This window comes from Myotis nattereri, assembly GCF_964212035.1.
Source record: "Myotis nattereri genome assembly, chromosome: Y".
Taxonomy (NCBI): domain Eukaryota; kingdom Metazoa; phylum Chordata; class Mammalia; order Chiroptera; family Vespertilionidae; genus Myotis; species Myotis nattereri.
The window spans coordinates 6,331,436-6,356,515 of NC_138094.1; the positions used below are offsets into that span (position 1 = coordinate 6,331,436).

At 45.8% G+C, this 25,080-nt stretch overlaps 1 protein-coding gene across 1 annotated transcript; it reads right to left on the reverse strand.

Annotated features, from left to right (window-relative positions):
- Window positions 1–211: 211 nt before the first annotated feature.
- LOC308512308 (melanoma antigen preferentially expressed in tumors-like) lies at window positions 212–4,239 on the reverse strand (the record flags this gene model as incomplete). Its single annotated transcript, XM_081082092.1, has 5 exons — window positions 212–248; window positions 1,356–1,582; window positions 1,739–1,826; window positions 2,955–3,010; window positions 4,036–4,239. The coding sequence occupies 5 exons, from the start codon at window positions 4,237–4,239 to the stop codon at window positions 212–214; spliced, it is 612 nt and encodes a 203-aa protein (XP_080938218.1).
- Between the last annotated feature and the right edge of the window lie 20,841 nt (window positions 4,240–25,080).

The following is a 25,080-nucleotide window of genomic DNA, read 5'->3' on the forward strand; positions in this document are numbered from 1 at the left end:
CAGGCCACTCAGTGAGCAAACTGAGACAGCCTAGGGCCAGAATGCAGTGGCAGGTGAGCAGGGAGCCTGTTCCATGCTGAGCAGCTAACTGTCCATTGACTGTGGGATCCAACAGCACACTAGGACATCTCCATGTCATTTGGTAGTATTGCCCCTCAGGGTGGCCCTCCATACCCCCATCTCCCCGGTGTGACCTTCACCTGTGTCCACTTCAGTGCTCTCCAGGAACTGGCTTGAGGTTGTCCACTCTTCAGAACCGGGGTCTGTCACTGGCTCAGAGATGCTTTACCACCTCCTTGATTGATGGGAAGGAGGATCATGAGGGGAAAGTCTTCGAACATTAGACCATCCTCTACAAAAGGATGTTGTATTCTTAGGACAGGACACAGAACAAAGCAGAGGTTTATGCCAGCTTAGTATTTTGCTGAAAAGAATGTAAATGTGTTTACAGGCCACAGGAACTTGAATTCAAGAAGGGGATGTATCCAGGGGAATGACAGGCCTGGACTTGTGAGGCCAGTGGTTTGGCTCCCTGGCAGGCTGATATCCCTTTCAGTCCTAGGGGCCTGACTGGTGCACAGGGAAGCCCTACCATGGAGCGGCCACAGGCCAGCGATGGAGGCTCCCAGTGGGGAGGAGTTTTAGTCCAGGGACTGGGCTAGTTACCTGTGATGGCACCAGAGTAGTTGTACCTCAGTGGTGCTCACTGGAAGCCACTTTTTCCAATCCCTGTGGACGCACCTTGTGTGCGCTGACCCACTGAACAGTCACAGAGGTGAGTGAGTAGGTACCGGTGCACCAGAAAGAACCACCAAACCAGAAAGTATAAATGGTGATGTGATCTCCTGGGACCAACCTCAACCAGCCTAGTGTCTGCGCATCACGATGCTCATGCCTTCTTACTTGGCCAGTAACTGCAGGTGGGAGAGTGGGGTTAACATGTCATGGAGGACACCAGACGGTTAACATCCAGTTCTCTTTATTACTGACATTTATTCACAACCATTCAAGCAAAGGTAATCCCCGCATCTACCACCCAAACCTCAGTCTCTCCCCCTGAGAGATTCAGGTGGATATTTCTAACTCCTTAGGACAAATCTCCCCAAAGAAACCATTGAGTCCCCTGTCAGCATTTCCCCCCACCCTGAGTATTTGTCTGAAACTGGCTGCTGTGTTCCTGTACGGTACACTTATGTCCGGGTTTCAATGCTCAAGTGCCCAGAGTAAAGCCTATGAGATGTGCACCCAGCTGGACACTCAAGCAACAGGATCACAGAATGGGAGTTGGGTCAAGGAAAGTTCTACAGCCACAGTGAGGACAGGGGTAAGCGCAGAGCCAGATCATGCTGGGCCACCCCAACTCCTCCAGCATATGCTTCAGCACGGCATGCATCTGGGCAAGTCGGCCCAGGTTGATGGTGATGCTCCTTTCCTCGTAACTCTCCAGGGGGGCCGCATAAATCACCCAATTCAGCTTGCTCAGCCCAACAATGTGGCGAAGCAGGTCCTCCAGGACGATCATGGAGATAGGGTTTTCACAGAAACTTAGGGTTGTGAGCTGGGAGCAATGGCTCAGGGCTGGCAGGATGTCCAGGAACTGGGCATCCATGATCCCACACTTATCCAAGTCCAGGTCCTGGAGAGTGGGGGAGGCTCTCTCTAACAGAAATCGGAGTGACCCAGAACTGATATTGGTCAGGTTGAGCCCACTGAAACTCAGGCCTTTCAGCTGGCTGACGTTCATTTGCTGGGAGAGATGTCTCAAGTCTCTTTCGAAAAGCAGGCAGTTAGTGATGGACAGGGTCGCCAAGGGGGTCCTCAGGCACCTGGGGAGACATAGAGCAGTTACATGTGGGGGATGGACCTCGTGGGCAGAGGCAGGTGAGGATGATGCAGGCCTTCAGGTTAAAGAGGCCCATGTCACCAAAGCCTAGAGTGTTCCGGATGATGATCAAACCCAGGATGTTGCAGAGTGAAAAGTGACATTCAAGTCAGAGCAAATTTGAGTGGAATCTTTCCCCATCTGTTAACTGCTCCGTGATGTATTCAACTGGATGAAACCACACACACACTCCTTTTACTCATCCGTCAAGTGGAGCACATCATACAGCCCAGGCCAAACACACAGGTGTTGTGAACATAAAGGTGGGAGGTAAAGATGGGAGGAGCTCAGAAAGGAGCCTGACCCAGGGTCTGAAGCAGGAGGCAACCAGTGCATTTTAGTATTGGAGACATGTCTTGAAATGCCTGCAACTCGGGCTTCCTTCCAGCCACAGCCTAGACCCCTGTCACCATCATCTCTTAGCCCAATGAGGCCTCTGGCAGTTGTGCAGAAAGGGCTAACTTGGGCACAGTCAGGCAACATCCAGCGAGAGCTGCCACCCTCCAGGAACTTTGACCACTGCACTGTTTACAAACCACCTATCCAATTTAGTAATGACTCCCTCCGGAATCCTGCATTTACCACGCATTCTGTTTGGCAGAGCCTATGGCAACCCTTGGCAGACAGGTGACTGAGGCAGGTTTGGAGTGAAAGGCTGCCATGGCCAAATCTCTAAGTGCAGAACTTAACCCCTGAAACCTCACCTCTGATTGGCTTTCCCCTTGTCATTGCAATCCTCACTTGGTTCTATTGCATCATCTTCCCTTCCACACCACTTACAAGGATGCCCAAAGCTACCATCCCCTGGCCTGAAGCCTCCATTACGCCAATTCCTAGCAAGGAGTCCCTTTAGTAGCCTCTGTCCTAGTGCATACGTCCTACCTTTGTCTGGGGGGTTATGTCACAACATGCAAGGTGACAGAGCGGTGAACGAGACACTGACTGTGTGGCCCATCTAGTGGCTCAGGCACTCTAGCACTGCTGAGGGACAGCACACAGGAGAGCCCATCACTGTGCACTGAAATGGAAAGGGACTCGATCTGGTCGTCAGGGAAAGATCGCCACCCCTCACTTGAGGATCTCGTCCAGGTGGCCTCTGAAGATGGAGACACCATCCAAATTGAGGTCCTGGAGGTGGGGCAGACTGAGGAACTGAGAGGTGACCAGGCTAACACACTGCTCCTCCTCCTCCAAGGTTGTGTGAGAAGACGTGAAGACGTGGGAGAGACGGAACCGGCGCAGATTGCCCGTCTGGCCCAGGTAAGGAGCGAACTTTCTCAGAGTAGACAGCTTCCAGGTACAGTTTACCTCCAAATCCTGGACAGAGTCCAGCTGCACCATATCCAGGATGTTAGTGTTTTGCTTCGACATCGCAAAAACCTTCAGCTTCTTACAGCTAAGGTGCAGCAAACCTCTCCTCTCGCTGACTTTCTTAATCAGGTAGCTGAGGGACTCATCAAGGACACCTTTCTTGAGGCAAAGGTCTACTAACAGCTCCACGGGGGCCAAGGGTGGATTTGGCCTGGCCGTTAAGCTGTTCACTTTCCCCCTCTTCCTCATGGGCTGCGGGGCCTCAGGCTCCAGCAGTGAGCACAGATGGGCTCTGGTTCCGGCTCACACGATCCAGAATTCCTGATGAACTCTCTTCTGTAAATTAAGCACCTGCAGTTTCCATCTCCTGTGGAGAAAATAGGAGTTATGCTCGGGTGCATTATGATAACAAGGAATAAGACCATGAGTCTAGGAATCTGGGCAGCTGGGCCAGACACCTGACTGGACTTTTGACTCAATGTCCCAGAATCACCTGCTCCTGGTGCGACTGGGATCCTTCATGGTCCCCATTCCTGGTACATTTAGGTGCCACCAGGAAGGAGTGGGCTCGTGTCCCTTCGGTCACCCTTGGCATTTTCATCAGCCTTATGTATCTGAAGCCTGTTCCCAGAATGACACCAGCAGTGGCTCCAAGGCCTGCCTCAGTTCTCCCTTTGGCCCTGCGCACTCCCCTATCCCAGCTGCAACTGCTCAGATCCCCAGGGTGCTACCAGGCTACTGAATCCCCCATACCTGTGTCGAGTGTCCTGGGCAAGCAGGGCATCGAGTCCCTCGAGCACAGCCTGCAAGATATCCTGGTAAGGCTGCCGATGGTTCATCAGGGCCCCCAGAGGGAGGCAGGGGAAGGGCCAAGCCTGCACCATGGCCTTCAGGACTCTGCTGTGCTTCCCAGCGAAGGCTGCCATGAACAGAGGTGGGAAGAGCTCCATAGTAAGCCACTCCAGAGCAGCGATGGCTGAGGCTTCATCCCGCAGCAGGCTCTGACATGCCAGTTCCAGGAGTCTGCGTGGAGCTGGGAGGCTCATCCCCATGAAGCTGCTATGAAAGAGATCATGGGAGACAGTCAGGAGCAAGGCATCTTGTCAGGCTGAGCATGTGCAAACCCGGTCCTTCTCCCTTCAGAGGGACCAGCTGAGGGCCAAAGGCACTCCTCCAGCAACAACTGGAGTGCCCCCCAAATTACCCCAACCCCGTTTTCTGCTTAGAATCTCAAAGCCACTCAGCCCTGCCTCTCCTCTGCCACTGGCAGGACAAGAACCAGGCACCAAGGAGGGGTGAGATAACAACTGGACACCTCCCACTTCTACCCACTGGCTAGCTGGAATTCTGCTGTGCAGTGAGTACTGGGACACCATAGAGAGGATTCCACCCTTTACAGAAAAAAAGTTTCTGAGGATCACTGAAGGACTGAAAACGCCTGGAGTAGGGACCAGCCTGTGGCCCAGGACTGCCTCTTGCTAATTTCCAGGAAATAAAATAGATGGGGAAGATTAAGGAACACCCACACAATGGGTACCATTGAGGCCTTTGACACATTTTAAATGAGGAATATAAAAGCAGCACAAACGTTTCCTGAAGCAAGGGGGAGCTGGAGGTGAGAAAAATAACCATTAATTCCAACATGTACATTTTACTGTGTGTCCCTTCTATGAATATTAGAATGCCCACTTTATACATGACAACAGATGGCTCACATGTCACAACTAAGGCTCCTCACAATAAGAGACTGCAAGCCCTGGTCAGTGTTGCTCAGTGCGTTGAGCCTCCTCCTGTGCCCCCCAAAGGTCACCTGAGGGCTCAATTCCTAACCCCCGTAGGGGGTGGGCAGGAGCCAGTTGATGGATGTTTCTCACATCAATGTTTCTCTCTCTCTCTCCGCCCACTCCCTTCCTCTCTTTCTAAACATCAATTGGCTGTTATGAAAGACTTTCATTAAGACCTGTTTTCACACAGACAGCCCAGCCACTAAAAACTACAAAAAGGATTTTGCCACTTTGGCCTACAATAGGTTCCTTAGCAATACTTGACTTTCAGACACAGCGAAAACTTACCCTTTGAACCTCTATGAATGGCAAACGCCAAAACAGAAATCAAAACATTTTAGATTAAGGCAAACCTGCATCCAGAGGCAAAGGCAAATTCTGCTCATTTGTATGGAAGAAAGGACAAATCTCTGGGTTCTTGGCCTGCAGGTCATTGGGGATCGCCTTAGGCTCCTGACTCACCAGAGCAGCATGGTGCAGGGAGCCCTGTGCTCAGAGCTTGACATTGACTCTCACGCTCTAGATTCTGTTCCCTCCTCGGCCTCCTCAGAAGCCATCATGCCCCGTCTGACCACACGTTCCTTTTGAGGTCCTAGCTGAAATGGCTACTTCCACCTGAGAGCAAAACCTTAGCCCTGGATCTCCAGGCATTTAATCCTGATGGGGTTTTGCACTCTCCACACCTCCAACTGAACCCTAGGTCCATTCATGAAAGGAAAAGAAAAGGAAACCATCCTGGAAGTAGACTTGATGTGGGTGTTGGTGCCACATCAAAATTCCCTAATGTTCCCTTTAACACACCTTTAGGGAGACAGTGTATCGTCTGAAGAGTGAAAGAATTTCAATGCAACTGTATTGAGTACCAAACAGCCCCTGAGACTTGATGTTACCTACAATTGCAAATCCCGTACCCATTCAAAGAGGAACAGAGGGACAGTTGGTCTTCCAGATTTTGAGGAGCAAGCCTTCCCCAGAGGAGGTCAGGCCAAAATCACATCTAGGGATTGATCAGGAGAAGGGAGGGGCTGCACGTTTGGAATGGGACCAAGGGAATTACCCAGGACAAGGTGAACATTGGGGAAACTCAAATACACTGACTGCATCAACTTGAGAACTTATAAGGCTAGTGGTGAAGAAGGAAACTGGGTGGATCCCTTAAACCCAAGCTGACGGGGAGTATAGGCAGGAGATTCTGTCACCCTTCCTCTGTGGAGGTAAAGGGCATTTCCTCTCAGAAGAACCAGATCAGCTCAGCAACCTGGCTTGAGAAAATTAAATGTGAAAATGTGGGTTGTGGTGAGGCCAGAGGAGGGGTGTGGCAGCTGAACCTGGGATGTGACTTATACAATTCTGAAAGCCACTGAGTGCTGAGAGTCGTGGCTCTTTGGAATCTTGGAGGCACAGTGAAAAATAAATGTGGGCCAAAATACCTGTGTATCCTTACCAAGGAGCTGCTACGGAGGGCATTCATTTTAGCTCAAGCATCCTATTACACATCCCAACCTTTCACAGGCAACAGGTTATTCCCAGCCAAGTTCCAGGGCCGGGGCCCTAAACATGACTGCCAAAGTCTGTATAAATAACTAATGTTTGCTCAACCCTAGGGAACAATCCATGCAAATTTGGCTTCAGAAAGCTCCTTCTGGGCCCCGGCCTACAACTCTCACTCAGATTGTGAGGGAAGATGTCCTCTCTCAGGATTAAGCACAGTGCACAGATACACCTTCCCCTTCAGAAGATTTGAAGCTGTACTTGGCATGTAAGGATCTGCCATAGTTTGGGATATCCCCATGCTGTACTGAGTCACACATTGGATCTTTTGAAATCCAGGGAGACACAGACAGAGAGAGAGCCAGAGAGCGGGGGGAGAGGAGGGGGGGCTAGAGAGAGAGAGACAGAGGCAGAGAGGAGCAACTTTTCTGTAGGCTCTTCTGTACCCCCTGCATTGTGATTCCCAAACAACTTTCATATTCCAGGCAGAGGGATCACGTGACAGATTACCACAGTGGTGTTGACCTGAAAATTCCAGACTGGCTGATGAGATTTCTGGAAGTGGTTCAAACTGTAATGAGGTCAGCAGTTGAGTCTAGACTTGGTATCATGGGCTTAAAGCCGGAGAGGTGCCACCTGAGGTGAGATTTTCTCTTTAACACAAACATTACATTCACCAGGCAGAAACTGGAAAATTGGAGGAGCCCAAGCTCAGGCAGCTTCTATGAGATCCCAGTGTCCAGGAGATACAAGGAGGCAGGAGGGACCACTTAGAATGACCTAGAAACAAAGTGTGAGCGAACATGCCTTCTTCATGAGCAAGAAACACTCCTCTACCCTCCCCCCCCATACGGAGCCTGCTTTCCCAGGGCATGTGCTGTGGCACTGAAGGCAGGAGAACTTCATGCCCAGTATTGGACAGGCTCCGCCGACTCCCAGCACCCACACATGAATTTGGGGGATGTTTTTACCACATCCTGGTCTCCTGCCACCTGCTCTCATCATGGCCCTCACTTATGTACAGGACACAGTAGCCTCTGAGCCCATGAGAAGGGCCGTCCTGCGCAACCGCCTTCTCCAGTCACAAAGTAGCTACTGTGATCCCAGGTCATCTGCCCTTGTGACCTCTTTTAAGAAAGGGGGTCCTTAGAATGTGCTCCAAGTCTGGGACCCTCTTTATGCATCCCTGGAATGTCAGTCAGCCCATCAGGAACCTGATGCTGGGGACACTACTGACAACAGAAATCAGGAGTTCTCCCCAATTCTTCTGAGCTGTTTTGCAGAACGTGACAAGCTACAGTGTACAGAAGGAAAATCAACATCCCAGCTGCCTTTCTGGATCCAAAGAGCCACCAAAGAGGCAGGACGATGCCCTTCCTGGGTTCCACAGCAAGCCCTGCCTCTGTGGGCCTTCAGAGACCCTGGGGACCAGTCCTCATGCATGGGCTTTCCCATCGTCCAATCTCTTAACCCAGCCTTCGAGCAGATACCCCCAGCGGCTTCTTTACCTCTGCAGTCAGACCTCTTCCTACACTGACCTATTTTGTCCTCTGTGCCTTTTTCAAACTCACAAGTCTCTGCTGGCACTACCTGCCCTGCCTGTGCCCAACAATACCTGGTTTCACTTCAGACCCAATGACATCTAGACCTAAACAACGATTGCCCCTCTTTCTTGCTCCCCAAGGAGAACATGCTTCACAACCAGGACATGCCTGGGTCTAGCCATTGAATGCCAAGGACGCTGTAGGAGGGCTGGCAGGAGGCAATGGCACAGAGTGGACATGTTCTCAGGGATGTCCACGGATCGGCCGATCCTCGCCCGCCAAAGACAGACTCCTCTCCTCTCTCTCTTCAATACATGATTTACTCAAGAACAGTCACTGAGTGCCTAAGGTGCATTCACTGCTATTCCGGGTGACTTGCAGGGACACTTCATGAGAATGTCATGGTCTTCCTCAGAGTATCTCTGAGGCACGAACCCTCACTTGTCTGAGTAGAGAAATGAAAAAACAAAACAACTGGGCAGGAAAATGTGTAAATCACAGGCTGGTCTTGCTTTGCCCTGTAGAGCATGTCTCACAGAATGGTACCTCCAGGTATAACCTGCCCAGCAATCCTAATAACCATAGGAAAAGTTGTCATTTTTCAATGGCCATTACAAATTTTTATCACAACATTAAAAACTCTGTTAGAAACATACCATACATGCAAATAAATAAAGTTTTAAAATCACTACTTAGCACCCTGTGATTTTAAATATTTGAGAATTAAAAAGTGACATGCGCTTTGCAAACTATTTCCTGAGTAGGTTAAACATAGCTTGCGAGTCTTCTGCTCATACAACTTTCCACACAGAGTGAGAGTCTTTTCCATGCCCTGGTCAAGTGTCACATTGCTTTCTAGGTTTGGATAAGCTTCCAAGGTCCCATTCCTTCCTGCTGCCTACGTGGGCACATGTCTCTGGGAGAGTTCCTTTAGCGTGAAGCTCTTTGGCCTCATGGCTTACCCTGGGACCTCTCCATCCTTTTTTTTGGTCACAACCATGTTGATCATTTACACTTCTCTGGGAGCTGGCCATTGTGAACCAGAAGCTGGGTTCTGAGTCATGAGGATGAGTAAAAGTAATTTCTCATGTTTGGCAGAATTTAAGAAATTATGGAAGCATTTCACTTTCCAAGTCTCATTACTTCTCTCTCCAGGCAAGGGACCTTGGCTGGGACCATCAACTGACTACCTTCTCCATGTGCAGTATCTGATGCCTGAATCAGTCACCTGCACTCGTATCTCTGAGTGAGTCATGGGACGGTGACAAAAGAACAAGGCCCTGATTCCTGATGTACGGCTCCCATGGCCATAACCAGGGCCAGCCTGATGGGAGTATGCCTAGAGAAGTCACCAGTGAATGGGAACATGCCACTCTCTGTGTGGCAGCGGTGGACACAATCAGGGTCATGGGCAGAGAGCAGGAGTACCCATTTAGGTGACAATCACCCGCCACAATCCAGGTGCTCGGCAGGTCTGTGCTCAGCCATGGTGTAGGGACCCAGTCAGGTCTTCAGGAGGATAGGGTAGGTGATGTTTGATATTCTCAGGGAGAACTAGGAATGACCTGCAAGTTTATAAATTTACTGATGAGGTGCCACCCACAAAATCTGGGTAGCAGTTGTGCAAGGAGGCCCCTCCCACAGCTGAGGTAGAGGGAAAGAAAGGGTTGGGGAACCCAGCTCAGCGCTGAGGCCACAGGAGGCATAGCTCCAGGGTGTCTCCCACTTGGCCTGAGCTCCGCTATGCCCCGCCGCCTCATCCTCTGCACAGGTGGATCATACTAAGGAGGGCACCTTCCTGCAGCCCAGGGCTGACAATTCTCTGAGCCCAAACTACTCTGGAGTCGTGGCCTTGATCTCTTCTCTCAGGGTCCTGTGACCAGTATGTCCTTAAATAGCCACTCTCAATGTGGCTGAGACACTAGTAACAAGAGGGGTTACCACCAGGTGACCTTAGTACCAGCAGCATCTGTGTGAGGCCTGATACTCCCAATGCATGAGGGTGACGTCTCTCCATCCCCATTCTGTAGCTCCCAGGCCTCCCTGACCTCCTTGGGCTGTAGCCAGGGGGAAGGTGGTGCACTACTGTTACTTTGTTTCAAGAACCATCCCTTACCCTCAGTGGTCCAAGCTCAGGGGAAGAGACCAAAACTTACCTGTCACCAAACACCAGTTAAGTCAGTCTGTGGGTTCTCATGCCAGCCCTGCTCCGAGCAGAGTTGCTGAACAAGGGGTCCCTAACACACTACAGCTTCTTGTCTCATGCTCGCTCTCTTTTACCCCATGAAAATACAGGAGAACAAATGAGTTTTGGAGGACATGACCTGATAATACAACGGCTGCTCCTGTTTCTGCTCCCCCAGGAGGAGCCTGAGGATGCAGATCCCACCTCTTTCCCTAATGATGAGAATGGAAGAGGTGCAGGGCTTCTCTAGACACTCAAGGAGGCTCCCGTAACCAGCACACCTTAAGATGTCTTCCTTCCATGCTGGTTCAGCTCAGAATGGCCTCACGCCCTCCAGTACTTGGTTGCCCTGGTGGTCCATGGTCTCAGTTACCTGTGTCAACCCAGGTCAGAGTAAGAACCAAATGGTCCCCAAATAAGGAAACACCATGTTAACACATGTATGTAGGAAGCCATGGGCTCCTGTGAAAATCTTTTAGAATACCGTGGAGGAATCTGAAAACTGGAGATGTACCCAGGCTGGTTGGGCATCGTCCTACTAGTGGAAGGGCACAGGGTAGGGGCACGTACAGGAGTCAACACTATTTCTCTGCTGTCTCTCCCACACTCCTCTCTCTGTCAAATGGATGAAAAGAAAAGAAACCCAGATTACTTGAGAAGATGGCGGCTGGCAGGACGGAGGGGGAAAAGGTGATGTGAGTGACAGGGGAAAGGAGAATGTGTGGATGTGTGTGTTTGTTTGTGTGTGTGTGTGTGTGTGTGTGTGTGTGTGTGTGTGTGTGTGTGTGAGTCAGGGACAGTTAAATATGGCAGGAGTATCAGAGCCTGGCAGAACCAGCTCTCCTGGACAGGGAGCACCTACCACCTCTGTGGACATTCCACACCATCTGGAAGTGGGGAGCAGCCTCTTGTAGGAACTCATAAACACCACTGCCAACACAGGCCTTAAACACTGCCCGCAACCCGGCAGCCATGCCAGCCCAAATCCTGCTGCCCCACCCAAAGACCAGTAGACCCTAGGACCTCCACCTCCAAAGGTACTGGCCTCCCAGAACAGTATGTGAGACATCGCCCCACCCCAGCAGCAGATATCTGGACACCACAGTTGCGCTTTGCCTGAGCGCAGGCCTCCTGAGCCCACCCTCCACAGGCCTCTCCTGGGTGCGGCTGAGAGCACCTGCTGGGCACACTCTTAGCCAAACAAGGGCGCACTGCTCCAGCAGTAGAAGTTCTAAATTCCCTCTCCCTGGATACCTGCCCACAGACACCTCAGTCGTGCGGCTTCAGAGACAGGGCCTTTCAGTTTGCGTCAGTGCGCCGCACTGACAAATGTACCTTAGTTGCCCCTGTTAACCGCCACAGGACGTGCATATCCAACCACGGACACCGCAACAAAAACTGAGTCTTCCCACCCAACAGCTGCAGAACTCTGGACACCACAGTTGCACCTTTCCAGTGTCCAGGCCTCCTGAGCCCAACCACCCCAACAGACATTTCCTGGGTGACTCTGTGAGCCCCTGCTGGGGACGCCCAATTTCAACCAAGACCACAAGGCAGCAAAAACTGAGATATACCCCTTCCTATAGCTGACTTCTGGACACCGCAGTTGCGTCTTTTCAGCACACAGGGCTACTGAGACTGCTGCCCCTAACGGCAGCTCCTGATGCCACTTTGAGCCCCAGCTGGGCGTGCTCATATCCAAACAAGGCTGCACAGCCCCAGCAGTAGAAATATGGACTTCGCCCATCCCGACTGCCAAACAACATACACCATGGTCCAATGGTTTCAGCACTCAGGCCCCCTGAGGCCACCGCACCAGCAGGTTACTCTCAGGGCCTCTGTGACCTGCCACTGGGCACACTAGTATCCAACCAAGTGCTGAATGGGCCAGCAGAAGATAGTCGGACTTCCTCCTTTTCATCTGCAGACCTCTGGTCACTGAATTGCACTGATCCAGCACCCAAGTCCCCTGGGCCTGCTGCAAGGCACAACATGCTGGCATCCAGTCCCCACAGTAGCGCTGTTCCAGCACAAGGGCCCCCTGAGCCCACTACCCCAGTAGACGATACTTGGGTACCTTTGTAAGCAGGCATTGGGCATCCAAACCAATTATGGATGCTCATCCCCAAAGCAGAAAATGTGACTTCTCCCTACACGGGCCAGAGGCACAGCACAATCACTCTGATCCAGTGTGTACACCCCACAAGCACACACCACTTGCAGACAGCTCCTGGTGCTATCACTGGGCATATGCCTGTCCAACTGAGGGTGCATGGCTCCCTCAGTAGGATGCAGGGCACCACCCCTCCCCCACCACACCCCGGGTTTCCTACCTCTGGACAGTCTGCTGCTGGATCCTAAACCCCTTTGTGATTCAGAGGGAAATCACACTGGCCAGAGTCCCACTGCCTCAACCACAAACTACGAGATACCCGCCTCCGCACAGTCATAGGCACTGGGACCTCATAGTGAGTTTCAGAGTAATGCTAATCCAGCGACGGTCACACCACACCAGCTAAACTCACAGTTCCTGAGCCGCAGGCCCCAAGACTCTTTAATCCCAGGCAATGGTCTTTGGTAACAAACAGTGAGCACATACCAGTGAGACCTCAGAAAACCTTTTCCACCAGAGCCGGAACAATAATAACATCCAAAACACCTTGCAAAACAATGCTGGGGTCAGTCACATTGCTAACCTGTGATAACACTTCATCCACAAATAAGACACTAACAGTCAAGACCCAACTACCTCAAGAGAACCCAAATAGCTCAAGTAGGGAGCTCCACTAGATGACCTATCCCAGAAGACCTGAGAGATCACACCACTAGAAACACCCCCAAAAGAACTTGCGTAGCAAAGCAGTTGAATCTAGCTCACGGATACAATACCAATATTACAACAAAACATAGGGAGACAGAAAAGCAATCCCCAAAGGAATGAATAAAGTGAAAACTACGGAAAAGGAGTTAAATGAAATGGAGGCAACTAACGTGTCAGATGAAGAAAGTTTAAAATGCAAGAGGAGTGCCTATGGGAGCTTTGTGACAACACCCAACAAAACAACATCTGCATCATAGGGATATCAGAAGGAGAAGAAGTGAAGCAAGGAATAGAAAACATGTTGGAAGAGATAATGACAAAAACTTCACGGATATTGGCCAGAAAATAACTATGGAAGTGCAAGAACCACACAGGGTCCCAAACAAGATGAACCCAAAAAGACCAACACTAAGACCCATCATAATTAAATATCAATGCCAAACTAAGAATCATAAAGGCCATTAGAGAGAGACAGAGAAAGTTACCTACAAGGGATCTCCCATTAGAATATCAACTGATTTCTCAACAGAAACACACCAGGCCAGAAGGGGATGGAATAAAATATACAAAGTGATGTGAAACAAGGGACTGAATACATACCCAGCAAGTCTACCATTCAAAATTGAAGATGGAATCTGGACATTCACAGACAAAAAAGGGCTAAGAGAGTTTAACACCAAGCCAGCAATGCAAGAAATGCTAAAAGGACTGCTGTAAAAAGAAGAAACAGAAAGGCAAGATGAAAACAATATATAAGAATAAAAATGATGACAAACAAGTACATATCAATAACAACATTAAATGAAAATGAATTAAATGCTACAATCAAAAGACATAAGGTAGGTGAATAGATAAGAAAACATGACCCATATATTTGCAGTCTGTAAGAGACCCACCTCAGAGCTAAGGATTCACACAGACTGATAGTGAAGGGATGGTAAATAAATCAGGTAAATGGAAATGAGAAAAAAGCTGGGATGGCAATACTTATATCTGACAAAATAGAACTCAAAGTGAAGGCCATAACAAGAGACAAGGAAGGCCACTACATAATACTAAAGGGGGAAATTCAACAAGAAGATATAACTCTTTTAAACATATATGCACCCAATACAGAAGCACCCAAATACATAAAATACACACTTGTGGAAGGTATTAAGGGACAGATAGCAATATAGTCATAGTCGGGGATATTAATACCCCATTGACACCACTGGATAAATCCTCTAAACAAAAAAACTCCAAAGAAACAACAATCCTAAATGACTCTCCAGTTCAGATGGACTTGACATCTTCAGAACATTTCATCCCAAAGCTACTGGATATACATTCTTTTCCAGTGCACATGGGATCTTTTCAAACACAGACTACAGATTGGGACACGCAACATCTCTTCAAATTCAAGAGCATAGAAATCATAATAAGCATCTTCTCAGGTCTCAATGGCATAAAACTAGAAATCCACTGCAATAAAAACAATGAAAAAATCAAACACTTGGGGGCTAAATAGCATGCTATTAAACAATGGTTGGGTTATCAAAGAGATCAAAGAAGAAATGAAAAGCATCCTGGAAACAAGTGACAATTAAAACACACAATCCTAAAATCTATGGGACACAGTGAAAGCAGCCCTGAGAGGCAAGTTCATAGCTCTACAGGCCTACCTCCAAAAACAATAAAAAAATGGTAATGAAGTATCTAACCTTGCAACTTAATCAATTAGAAAGAGAGCAACAAGAAATGCCCAAAGTACTCAGAAAGAAGTAGATAATAAAGATCAGAGCAGAAAGGAACAACAAAGAGACCAAAAAAATATAAAAGATCAATGAAACCAGGAGCTGGTTCTTTGAAAGGATACCAACAATCATGAACTGCTAGCCAGGCTCAACAAAAACAAAAAGAGATGACCCAAATAAACAAAATCATAAATGAAAGAGGTGAAGTTACAAATGACCCCACAGATATACAAAGGATTGTAAAAAATTACAACAAACAACTCTACTCCAACAAACTGGACAACCTGTGTAGCTGGACATTTGTAAACAAGGATCTGATGTCCTGCCAAGAAGAAGTGAATGTTCTATCAGGAGCACAGCAAGAATTGCAAGCCAGTCACGCTGGGTCAACATTGCACACAATCTTGAGTTCCAAGAACATTTACATCCCTGAGAAAGGCTCAGATTAAATAGTTGTAGGTGTAAAACTGAAAGGGAGGGCACAGCTGCAAGTTGTCTTCAATATGCTATAGTAATCCTATATAATAAAAGGCTAATATGCAAATCGACCAAGAAGCAGAACGACCGATTGCTATGATATTCACTGACCACCAGGGGCCAGAAACCCAACGCAGGAGCTTCCCCTGGTGGTCAGTGTGCTTCCACAAGGGGAATGCCACTCAGCCAGAAGCCCTGAGCCCGGCTCATTGCTGCCAAGTGCAGCGGTGGTGGCAGGAGCCTATCACATGGGGAGCGGGCCTAAGCCATCAGTTGGACATCCACTGAGGGCTCCTGGACTGCGAGAGGGCACAGGCCAGGCTGAGGACTTCCCCCGCTGAGTGCACGAATTTCGTGCAGCGGGCCTCTAGTAATATAGAACAAAACAAGATTTATTTTTTTATTTTATTTTTTATTGATTTTTTACAGAGAGGAAGGGAGAGAGATAGATCGATGAGAGAGAAACATCGATTAGCTGCCTCCTGCACATTCCCTATTGGGGATGTGCCCGCAACCAGGGCACATGCCCTTGACCGGAATCTAACCTGGGACTCTTGGGTCCGTAGGCTGAAGCTCTATCCACTGAGCCAAACCAGTCAAGGCACAAAACAAGATTTAATTGACTAACTGCTGACACATGACCTTGTACCAAACCCCAATAAAAACGATGGTGAGAGTGCAAGGTTTGCTGCATGCCCGAGCGTGCTGTAGCCCTCTGTCCAGCATCAATCATCCTGAGTGCTCATCTTACCTCTGCGTCTTAGGTTCATTAAACATCCCTCAACACTTGGCACCCAAATAGGGACCATAAGGTAAGTACTGGGAATGCACAGGACTGAAAGGCAAAAAGTCTGCAATGGTATATGCAAAACTTTCGGCAAGCCAGGCAGCGCATTGGGGAACTCCCCAATGGCAGAGAGTCAATATATGACTCTGCTGTGTTCAGTGCTTTAAAGCACTGGGGTTAGTGTGTCTCAAGACACTTTTAGGAAATTAGCTAGAGAAATAAAAAGGCATTGTTATTGGTTTGAGCCGACAGGCAGAAATCAGTTAAATCTAAAGGTTCATGCGCTACATCACGCTCATCAGAATGGAGATCCTATAGGACAGGAAGTTTGGTCCTTGTGTACTTTGATTACTATGGCTCTTAAATCTTTGCAGTCAAAAGCAGATTATAAGGCTACTCCAATTAAAGTTACTAGCTCTCGTTCTTACTCTGCTTTTGAAACTGATAAAGACATGACTTCTTTGCCATGAAATAATACGGACTCATGAGAATAATACGGACCAAAAAAGGAAAGATTTTGAACGGAAGTTGAAGGGATATGAAGATATAGAAGAGACTGATAAAGAGGGCATCAAGGATTTGTCAGAAAGTGAAACTAGTAGCACTGATTCAAGTGGTAGCGAACAGAGGAGATTAAAAAAGAAAATCAAAACAAGGGATGACGAACAAGAGTTCTTAAAAGATTTGCTGATTCATACGAAGGCTTTAATATGTGGTATCCCACCGCCTCATGTGAAACCCACTAATAAGTTACAGGAATTAATCAAAAATGCTTTTCCAGTTCAACAGCCACTGGCAGAGGAGCCCGGAGTAACTCCCTCAGCTCCTCCTCCAGACCCACCACATTATTCCACAGGGGCACATAGACAATTCGAGCTGCCCTTGCCTACTGAAATAAAGAAAATATTATTTGATTCAGAACCTGGAGATGAGATTGTTCCTCCCACATGGAGAAGAGATAATGATTTCCTTGCATTTCTGATACAGCGGCAGCAAATGCCACAGGATCTGCAATAATATCCCCAATATCCAAATGGTTATGCTAATGTGGCTCATAGTTCTCAGTCCTCATGAGTTTAAACCTCTCAAAAGTTTAAAAGAGGCAATTAATTCTTATGGCATGCATTCCCCGTTTGTGATGGGATTACTTACTAGTTATGCCTCGGAATTTTTGCTAATTCCCCTAGATTGGGAAGCTTTGACCTAAACTGTACTGGACCCAGGAATATATTTACAATTTAAAACATGGTGGAGAGAGGAAGCTGACGTTATGGCTAGAGAAAATGCAGCAAAACAGCCTCCAGGACAAACATTTCAGGAATTAACTGGGTCTGGACAGGATGGGCGATTGCAAGCACAGGCACCTATTTCAGATTTGCATATCACTCAGATAAGTTATGTTGTTTAAGACCTTGGCAGAGAGTGGATACACCTGGAAAGGCATCTTCTGCTTTTATTAAAATTACTCAACAAGCAGGGAATCCTTACACTGACTTTCTGTCAAGATTAACAATAGCAGCTGAAACCGGTTTGGCTCAGTGGATAGAGCGTCGGCCTCTGGACTGAAAGGTCCCAAGTTCGATTCTGGTGAAGGGCATGTACCAGGGTTGCGGGCACATCCCCAGTAGATGTGCAGGAGGCAGCTGATCGATGTTTCTCTCTCATCAATGTTTCTGGCACTCTATCCCTCTCCCTCCCTCTCTGTAAAAAATCAATAAAATATATTTTTTAAAAAAAGATTAACAATTGCAATTAGAAAGGCTCTCTCAGGAAGAGTCATGAAGATTATTTCTTCACTATTTCTTTACAACCTCAAGACTATGAGAAATTTGCATTTACCGTCCTGGCTTTAAATCAAGCTCAACCCACTCAACGGTATCAATAGAAAGTCTTACCACAAGAAATGTTCAACAGTCCCACTATATGTAAGACATATGTGCATCAACCTTTAGAAATAGTCAAAAAAAGATTTCTCAATACTCTAATTTATCATTCTATACATGATATTTTAATAGCTTCTGAAATTCAATCACAATTGCAGGAGATTTACCAATACCTCCTTGAAAAATTCTAAGACAATATATTAGAAGTAGCCCCAGAAAAGAAACAATGGCAGGAGCCATGGAAATAACTTGCGCAAAAATTAACAGATGTCTCCATTATTCCACAGAAGGTTCAAATTAGAAGAGATAGTTTAGAGACTCTAAACGATTTTCTAAAGTTATTAGGAGACATTAGTTGGTTGAGACCCAGTCTTGATATACCTACGTATCAATTGACTAATTTATTTCAAATCATAAAGGGGCCACCTGAATTAAATAGCCCATATGTTTTAATCCCTGCTGCAGAAAAATAATTAACTTGGATAGAACAGCATATACAACAAACACAATTAAATAGAATTCTCTCCATAGACAATTTTAAATTATTAGTTTTCCACACTGAACTTTCTCGTACAAGGTTACTTGTTCAAGATAGTAATGTTATTGAATAGATTTTCTTGCCTCATAAATCACAGCAAAATAAAACAGACTTATATTCAAACAATTTGCCAAATTATTTACAAGGGGAGATTAAGATTAAGACCATTATGTGGTTTAGACCCAGAAGAAATTATAGTATCTTTTACTGTCAAAAAAATTCAAAAATTGTTTCGAATATGTGATAATTAGCAAACTGCTTGTGCTCATTTTTTAGAGAAAATACATAATCATTATCCTACAAATAAAAGGTTACAATTTCTTAAGAAAATTCAATGAATATGGCCTCATCATATCATAGCTAATGAACCAATTCAAGGCCCTACTGTTTATACCAATGCAAACAAGCTAGGAATAGCTGGTTTTCATTTTCAACAGCTAACAAAGGTAATTCAGTCTCCATACACTTCAGTGCAATGCGCAGAACTATTTGCCATTGTTTTATTACTACAACATTTTCCTCAAGCTGTAAATATTGTCACCGATTCTCAATATGCAGTAATTACTCACTTACTAAAAGCTTTTGCAGTAATGGAAATACCTCAAAATATTAACACTGATAATGGTTCTGCATATCTACCTACAAAATGCCAAACATTTTTTTTTTCAATTTCATCATATCACTCACATCACTGGCATCCCTTGTAACAATACAGGACCAGCTATTATTGAAAGACAAAATCACACCTTAAAGGAAATGATCAAAACACAAAAACAGGGAGAATCCCCTAAATGAAGACTATTAACTGCTCTATTTACTTTAATTTTTTTTTAAATCAAGATGAGACTGACAGTACTGCTGCTCAGCGACATTGGGTAAAGGATGTTTCACAAGAATTTAATCAACCTGTGTTTTATCATAATGAGTCCTCTCAGTCGTGGGATCCTGCATGGGTCCTACGATGGGGGCGAGGATATGCTTATATTTCCACAGGTAAAGAAAAGTTCTGGGTTCCTGAGAGGCGTCTTCAGCGGAGACATGGGAACCAAAAGCAAGTTCTACTTAAGTGCCCTGACTAAGGATTTCTCAGAGATGACGTTGATGGGGCCTCCTACCTGCAAAGTTCTAAGCTCAACGCAACATTCATCTGTACCAACCTGGGGTCAGGTGAAGAAGCTTACGAAAGAGGGAGAACAACTGGTTTGGCATCATGGTAAAGAAGTGACGCCATTGACTTTGTTCCTTGCTATACTTGCACTAATAACCACTCAGGTAAATGCTAAGAATCATATATACTGGGCTTACAGTCCTAATCCCCCAATGAATAGAGGTGTTTCTTGGTTGGATTCAAAGGTTCGAATTTATGTTAATGACTCAAATTGGTTACCCGGACCTTATGATGATCAAGGTCCATTAAAACCAGAAGAGGAAGGTAGAGTCATAGAAAATCATACCACTGGAACTCAGCGAGTGTCAATATGCTTAGGTCAAGGAGACGATTGTTCAACAATACAGGCACAAGCCCTGCTGAACATTTTGAAAACACTATTACCACAACAAAAAACAGGCATTTGATTCTTCTGAGTGCCCATTGGTTTAAAAATGTTAGTTGGGATAACAACAGTACACCTCCATTACTTCCACAATGTCATGTTCCTACGTTTACACACTTGTCCGATTGGGTCCATTGGGAATCCTGTAGAGGAGAGACAGTTTGATGGAAGCGTCACTGATTGGAGCCCTTCAGGTTCTGCCAATTCCAAAGCCAATGGAGCTGATCTACGATGGCATAGAGGAGAGAACAAGTCCATATCCACGCAAGCGAATGTGAGCATCCTATGGCATGATGGAGGATTTGCAACCCCAACACCTCATCAAGAAGGACATCCTGTTGAGTCTGACTTATGGAAACTGGGGTCTGCCTTACACTCTTTGAAAGCATATATTTGCATAAAATAAGCAAATCTATAAAAATAACCCTGGGAATTACACCTTACAATTTTATGCTAACAAAACTGCCTTTGCACAAGCCTGTGTTCGATTACCATATTTATTAATGATAGATGATCAAATTGTAAGTCTGCAAAGACAAATGCATATGAAATATAACTAGAATTATTCATCAATTTGCATTACTCCTGTACCTTAGAATGAAAGTCTGTTTCCATGGGAAAAGGTTAAAAAACATATGTTCAATCATAAAAATCTAACAAAAGAAATTCTAAATTTACAATCTCATATACAAAAAATATTTCAAAAGAAATTGCATAAATTAACTGGGAAAAAGTGTTAAAAATATGGTTAAGGAATTGCAACAATTAAATCCTATACCCCATTTACAAGCTACTTTAGGAGCTCCTGCTGGAATACTATTAGTAATACTCTATCTCTGTATCATTTTATATTTAGTCTTCCAAGGACTTGGGAAAACCAAGCAACTAATTAAGAGAAAAACAGCTGTGTTTTCACTGATGCTCCATCAAAAAAGCAAGAAAAAAAAAGGGGATTTGTAGCAGGACATTTGTAAACAAGGATCTGAAGTCCTGCCAAGAAGAAGTGAATGTTCTATCAGGAGCACAGCGTGACTTTCAAGCGAGTCACGCTGGGTCAACACTGCACACAATCTTGAGTTCCAGGAACATTTTTCCTCCATGAGAAAAGCTAGGATTAAATAGTCATGGGTGTAGAAAAGAACGGAAGGGCACAGCTGCAAGTTGTCCTCAATAAGCTATTGTAATAATATAGAACAAAAGAAGATTTAATTGATTAACTGCTGATTCAGTAACCTTGTACCAAACCTCAATAAAAGCAATGGTGAGAGTGCAAAGTTTGCTACATGCCTAAGCGAGCTGTAGACCTCTGTCTGGCATCAATCATCCTATATGGCCGTCTTACCTCTGCGTCTTTGGTTCATTAAACATCCCTCATCAATTTGGACAAAATAGACATATTCCTAGAAAAATACAAGCTTCCAATACAAAATCAGGAAAAAGCAAACAACGTGAACAAGCCGAAAACTAGTGATAAAATTGAAACAGTAATCAAAAAGCTTTCAGAAAACAAAAGCCCTGGACCAGATGGCTTCACAGGGGAGTTTTACCAAACAGTCAAAGAAGAAGTAAAACCAAATCTTCTCACACTCTTTCGAAAAATTCAGGAGGAAGGCACGCTTCCAAGCTCTTTTTATGAAGCCAGCATTACCCTAATTCGAAAACCAGAAAAAGACAACACAAAGAAAGAGACTTACATGCCAGTATTCCAGTTGAACAGTGATGAAGCAATCCTCAACTAAATTCTAGCAAACTGGATCCAGCATTACATTAGAAAGATCATACACCAAGAAAAAGTGGGATTTATCCCAGGGATGCAAGGCTGGTACAATATCCTCAAATCAATAAGCATGATACATCACATAAAAAAAATTGAGAGACAAAACACACACAATCATATCATTTGGTGCAGAAAAGACATTGGACCAAGTGCAACAGCCTTTTCTGATAAAAACACTCAGCAAAGTGGGAATAGAAGGATCATCCCTCCCCATATAAAAGCCTTATATTAAAAGCCTACAGCCAACATCATACTCAATGGGCAAAAACTAAAGCCATTTCCCTCAAGAACAGGAACAAGACAGGGATGCTCACTTACACCACTTCTGTACAAAATGGTACTGGAAATGCTAGCCACAGTGATCACACAAGAAAAGGAAATAAATGGCTCCCAAATTGGAAAATAACAAATAAATTGTCATGATTTGCAGATGACATGATACTGCACATAGAAAACCCCAAAGACTCCTTCAAAAAATTAGTGAACTTAATAAATGAATTCGGAAATGTAACAGAGTAAAAAATTAACACCAATAAATGTATGGCATTTTATACACCAATAGTGAACCTACACAAAGAGAGTTTGAAAAACAATCCCATTTATCATCCCACCAAAAAAATTAAGATACCTATGAATAAACTTCGTTACAAAGGGAAAAGACCTCTACTCAGAAAACTGCAAGACTTTGAAAAAGAGATAGAGGAAGACAAAACTGATGAAAGAACATGCCATGTTAATGGCTTGGTAGAATCAACATCATGAAAATTGCTGTACTACACAAAATGAACTATCGAATCAATACACTCCACGTTAAAATACCAACAGCATATTTCACATACCTAGAATGAACTCTCCAAAAATCCATCTGTAATAAAAAAAAAAAAAATGACCCTGAACCCAAACAGGTTTGGCTCAGTGGATAGAGCGTCGGCCTCCAGACTGAATGGTGTCAGGTTCAATTCTGATCAAGGGCATATACCTTGGTTGGGGGCACATCCCCAGTAGAGGGTGTGCAGGAGGCAGCTGATCCATGTTTCTGTCTCATCAAAGTTTCTAACTCTCTATCCCTCTCCTTTACTCTCTATAAAAAACCAATAAAATATATTTAAGAAACAAACAAACCTCAAATAGCTGCAGCGATCCTGAGAAAGAAGAACAAAGTAGGAGGGATCTCAGTACCAGATATCAAGCTGTTTTACAAAGCCACTGTTCTCAAAACTGCCTGACACTGGCTCAAGAATAGACGTATAGGCCAATGGAATAGAATAGAGAACCCAGAAATCAATCGAAACCACTAAGCTCAATTAATATTGATAAAGGAAGCAAAAACATACAATGGAGACAAAACAGTCTCTTCAATAAATGGTGCTGAGAAATTTGGTCAGATACGTGCAGAAAATGAAACTAGGCCACCAACTAGCACCATACACAAAAAATAAACTCAAAATGGATAACGGACTTAAAGATAAGACGGGAAACTAAAAATATTAGAGGAAGCCACAGGCAGCAGAGTCTCAGACATATGCTGAAGCAATATCTTCACCGAACCAGCTCCTGGGACAATGGAAAATAAAGTTAAAATAAACAAATGGGATGGCATCAAAATAAAAAGCTTCTTCATAGCAAAATAAACCATCAACAAGACAACAAAGCCCACTGCATGGGAGAACATATTTGCCAACGTTCTCTCTGATAAGGGTTTCATCTCCAACATTTACAGGGAACTCATACAACTTAACAAAAGGAAGATAAACAACCCAATCACAGAAATGGGCAACGGAACTAAAAAGATACTTTTCCAGAGAGGACTAAAGGAAGGCCAAGAGACACATGCTCAGAGTCACTAATCATCTGAGAGATGCAAATGAAAAGGACAATGAGATACCACCCCACAGCTGTCAGAATGGCTATCATCAACAAATCAACAAAGGGCTAGTGCTGGTGAGGATGGGGAGAAAAAGGAACCCTCCTTCACAGCTGGTGGGAATGCAGACTGGTGCAGCCACTATGGAAAACAGTATGCAGTTTCCTCTAGGAACTAAAAACAGAACTCCCATTTAACCCAGTGATCCCACTTCTAGGAATATATCCCAGGAACCTAGAATTACCAATCAGAAAGGATACACGCACCTCTATTTCACTGCAGCACAATTTACAATAGCTAAGATTTGGAAACAGCCTAAGTGCTGGTCAGCAGATGAGTGGGTTAAAAAGCTGTGGTACATCTACACACTGGCATAGTATGCTGCCGCAAAAAGGAAGAAACACTGACAATGTGCAACAGCATAAATGGAGCTGCTGAGCATTATGCTAAGCAAAGCCAGTCAGTCAGTCTGAGAAAGATAAATATCACATGACCTCACTCATCTGTGGATTATAATGAACAACATAAACCGATGAACAAAAACAGATCCAGGATTCTGAAAATGGCGGCGATATAGGCAGACGTGTCCTAGGTCATGTCCCGGAGCAAATGGAGTGAGCAGCTGAAACTAATAACACCCACCCTAATTGGCGAAATTGCTCAGCTGGTGAGACCGTTTGCAGCCGGGAAGGGCAGAACTCCCCTGGAAAGGTAAAAAAAAAAAAACCAGGGATTTGGGCTGGAAAGTTTGCCAGACCTCTGACCCCAGAGGGTCAGAGGGAGACCGCGCGGTAGACAGCAGCGTCCCTTGGGACAGGCATAGTCCCTGACTGGGGAAAGGAGATCCAAGGGATTCCTGGTGCCGCCGGGGGATTTGAGAGCTGGGTTCTGTGATCACGGAGGACTGAGCCTAAAGGGGGCAGCCTGAAGAGCTGACCAGACCATGCAGTGCCGGTAAGAGAAGAGCTTACAGAAACCAAGCCTTCCCCATTTCTGCGGCCGGCGTTTGTTTGTTTGTTTTCACTGAATCCTGTTCATAAGATATTTTGGATACAGACACTCACCTGTGCTGAAGAGAGGAAGAGGGTGCGGAGGAGTGGAATCTTGGGAGAGACTGAGGAGAGAAGGGGGGCCGGCAGAGGAGGCAGCGAATTGAGCACTGAGACACCCCTGAGCCCAGGACTGGGGCATCCATTCTCTCTGGAGAGTGAGACTCCTCCCCCAAGTCCCCAGGCAAGGAGCACAGCCACACCCAGATTCCACCCTGAATGAGATCAAGGATTAAAATAATCTGATCAGTCCCTGGGAGTTAACAGGGTCTGGCCTATAGAGGAATTTTCAATCCCAGCAACAACACACAGCAGGTAACTATTAGGGAACCAGCTCTGTATAGTTGACCTCTCCAAATCAGTTTTAAATGCAATAAGAAGCCGTATACCCTCAGAGG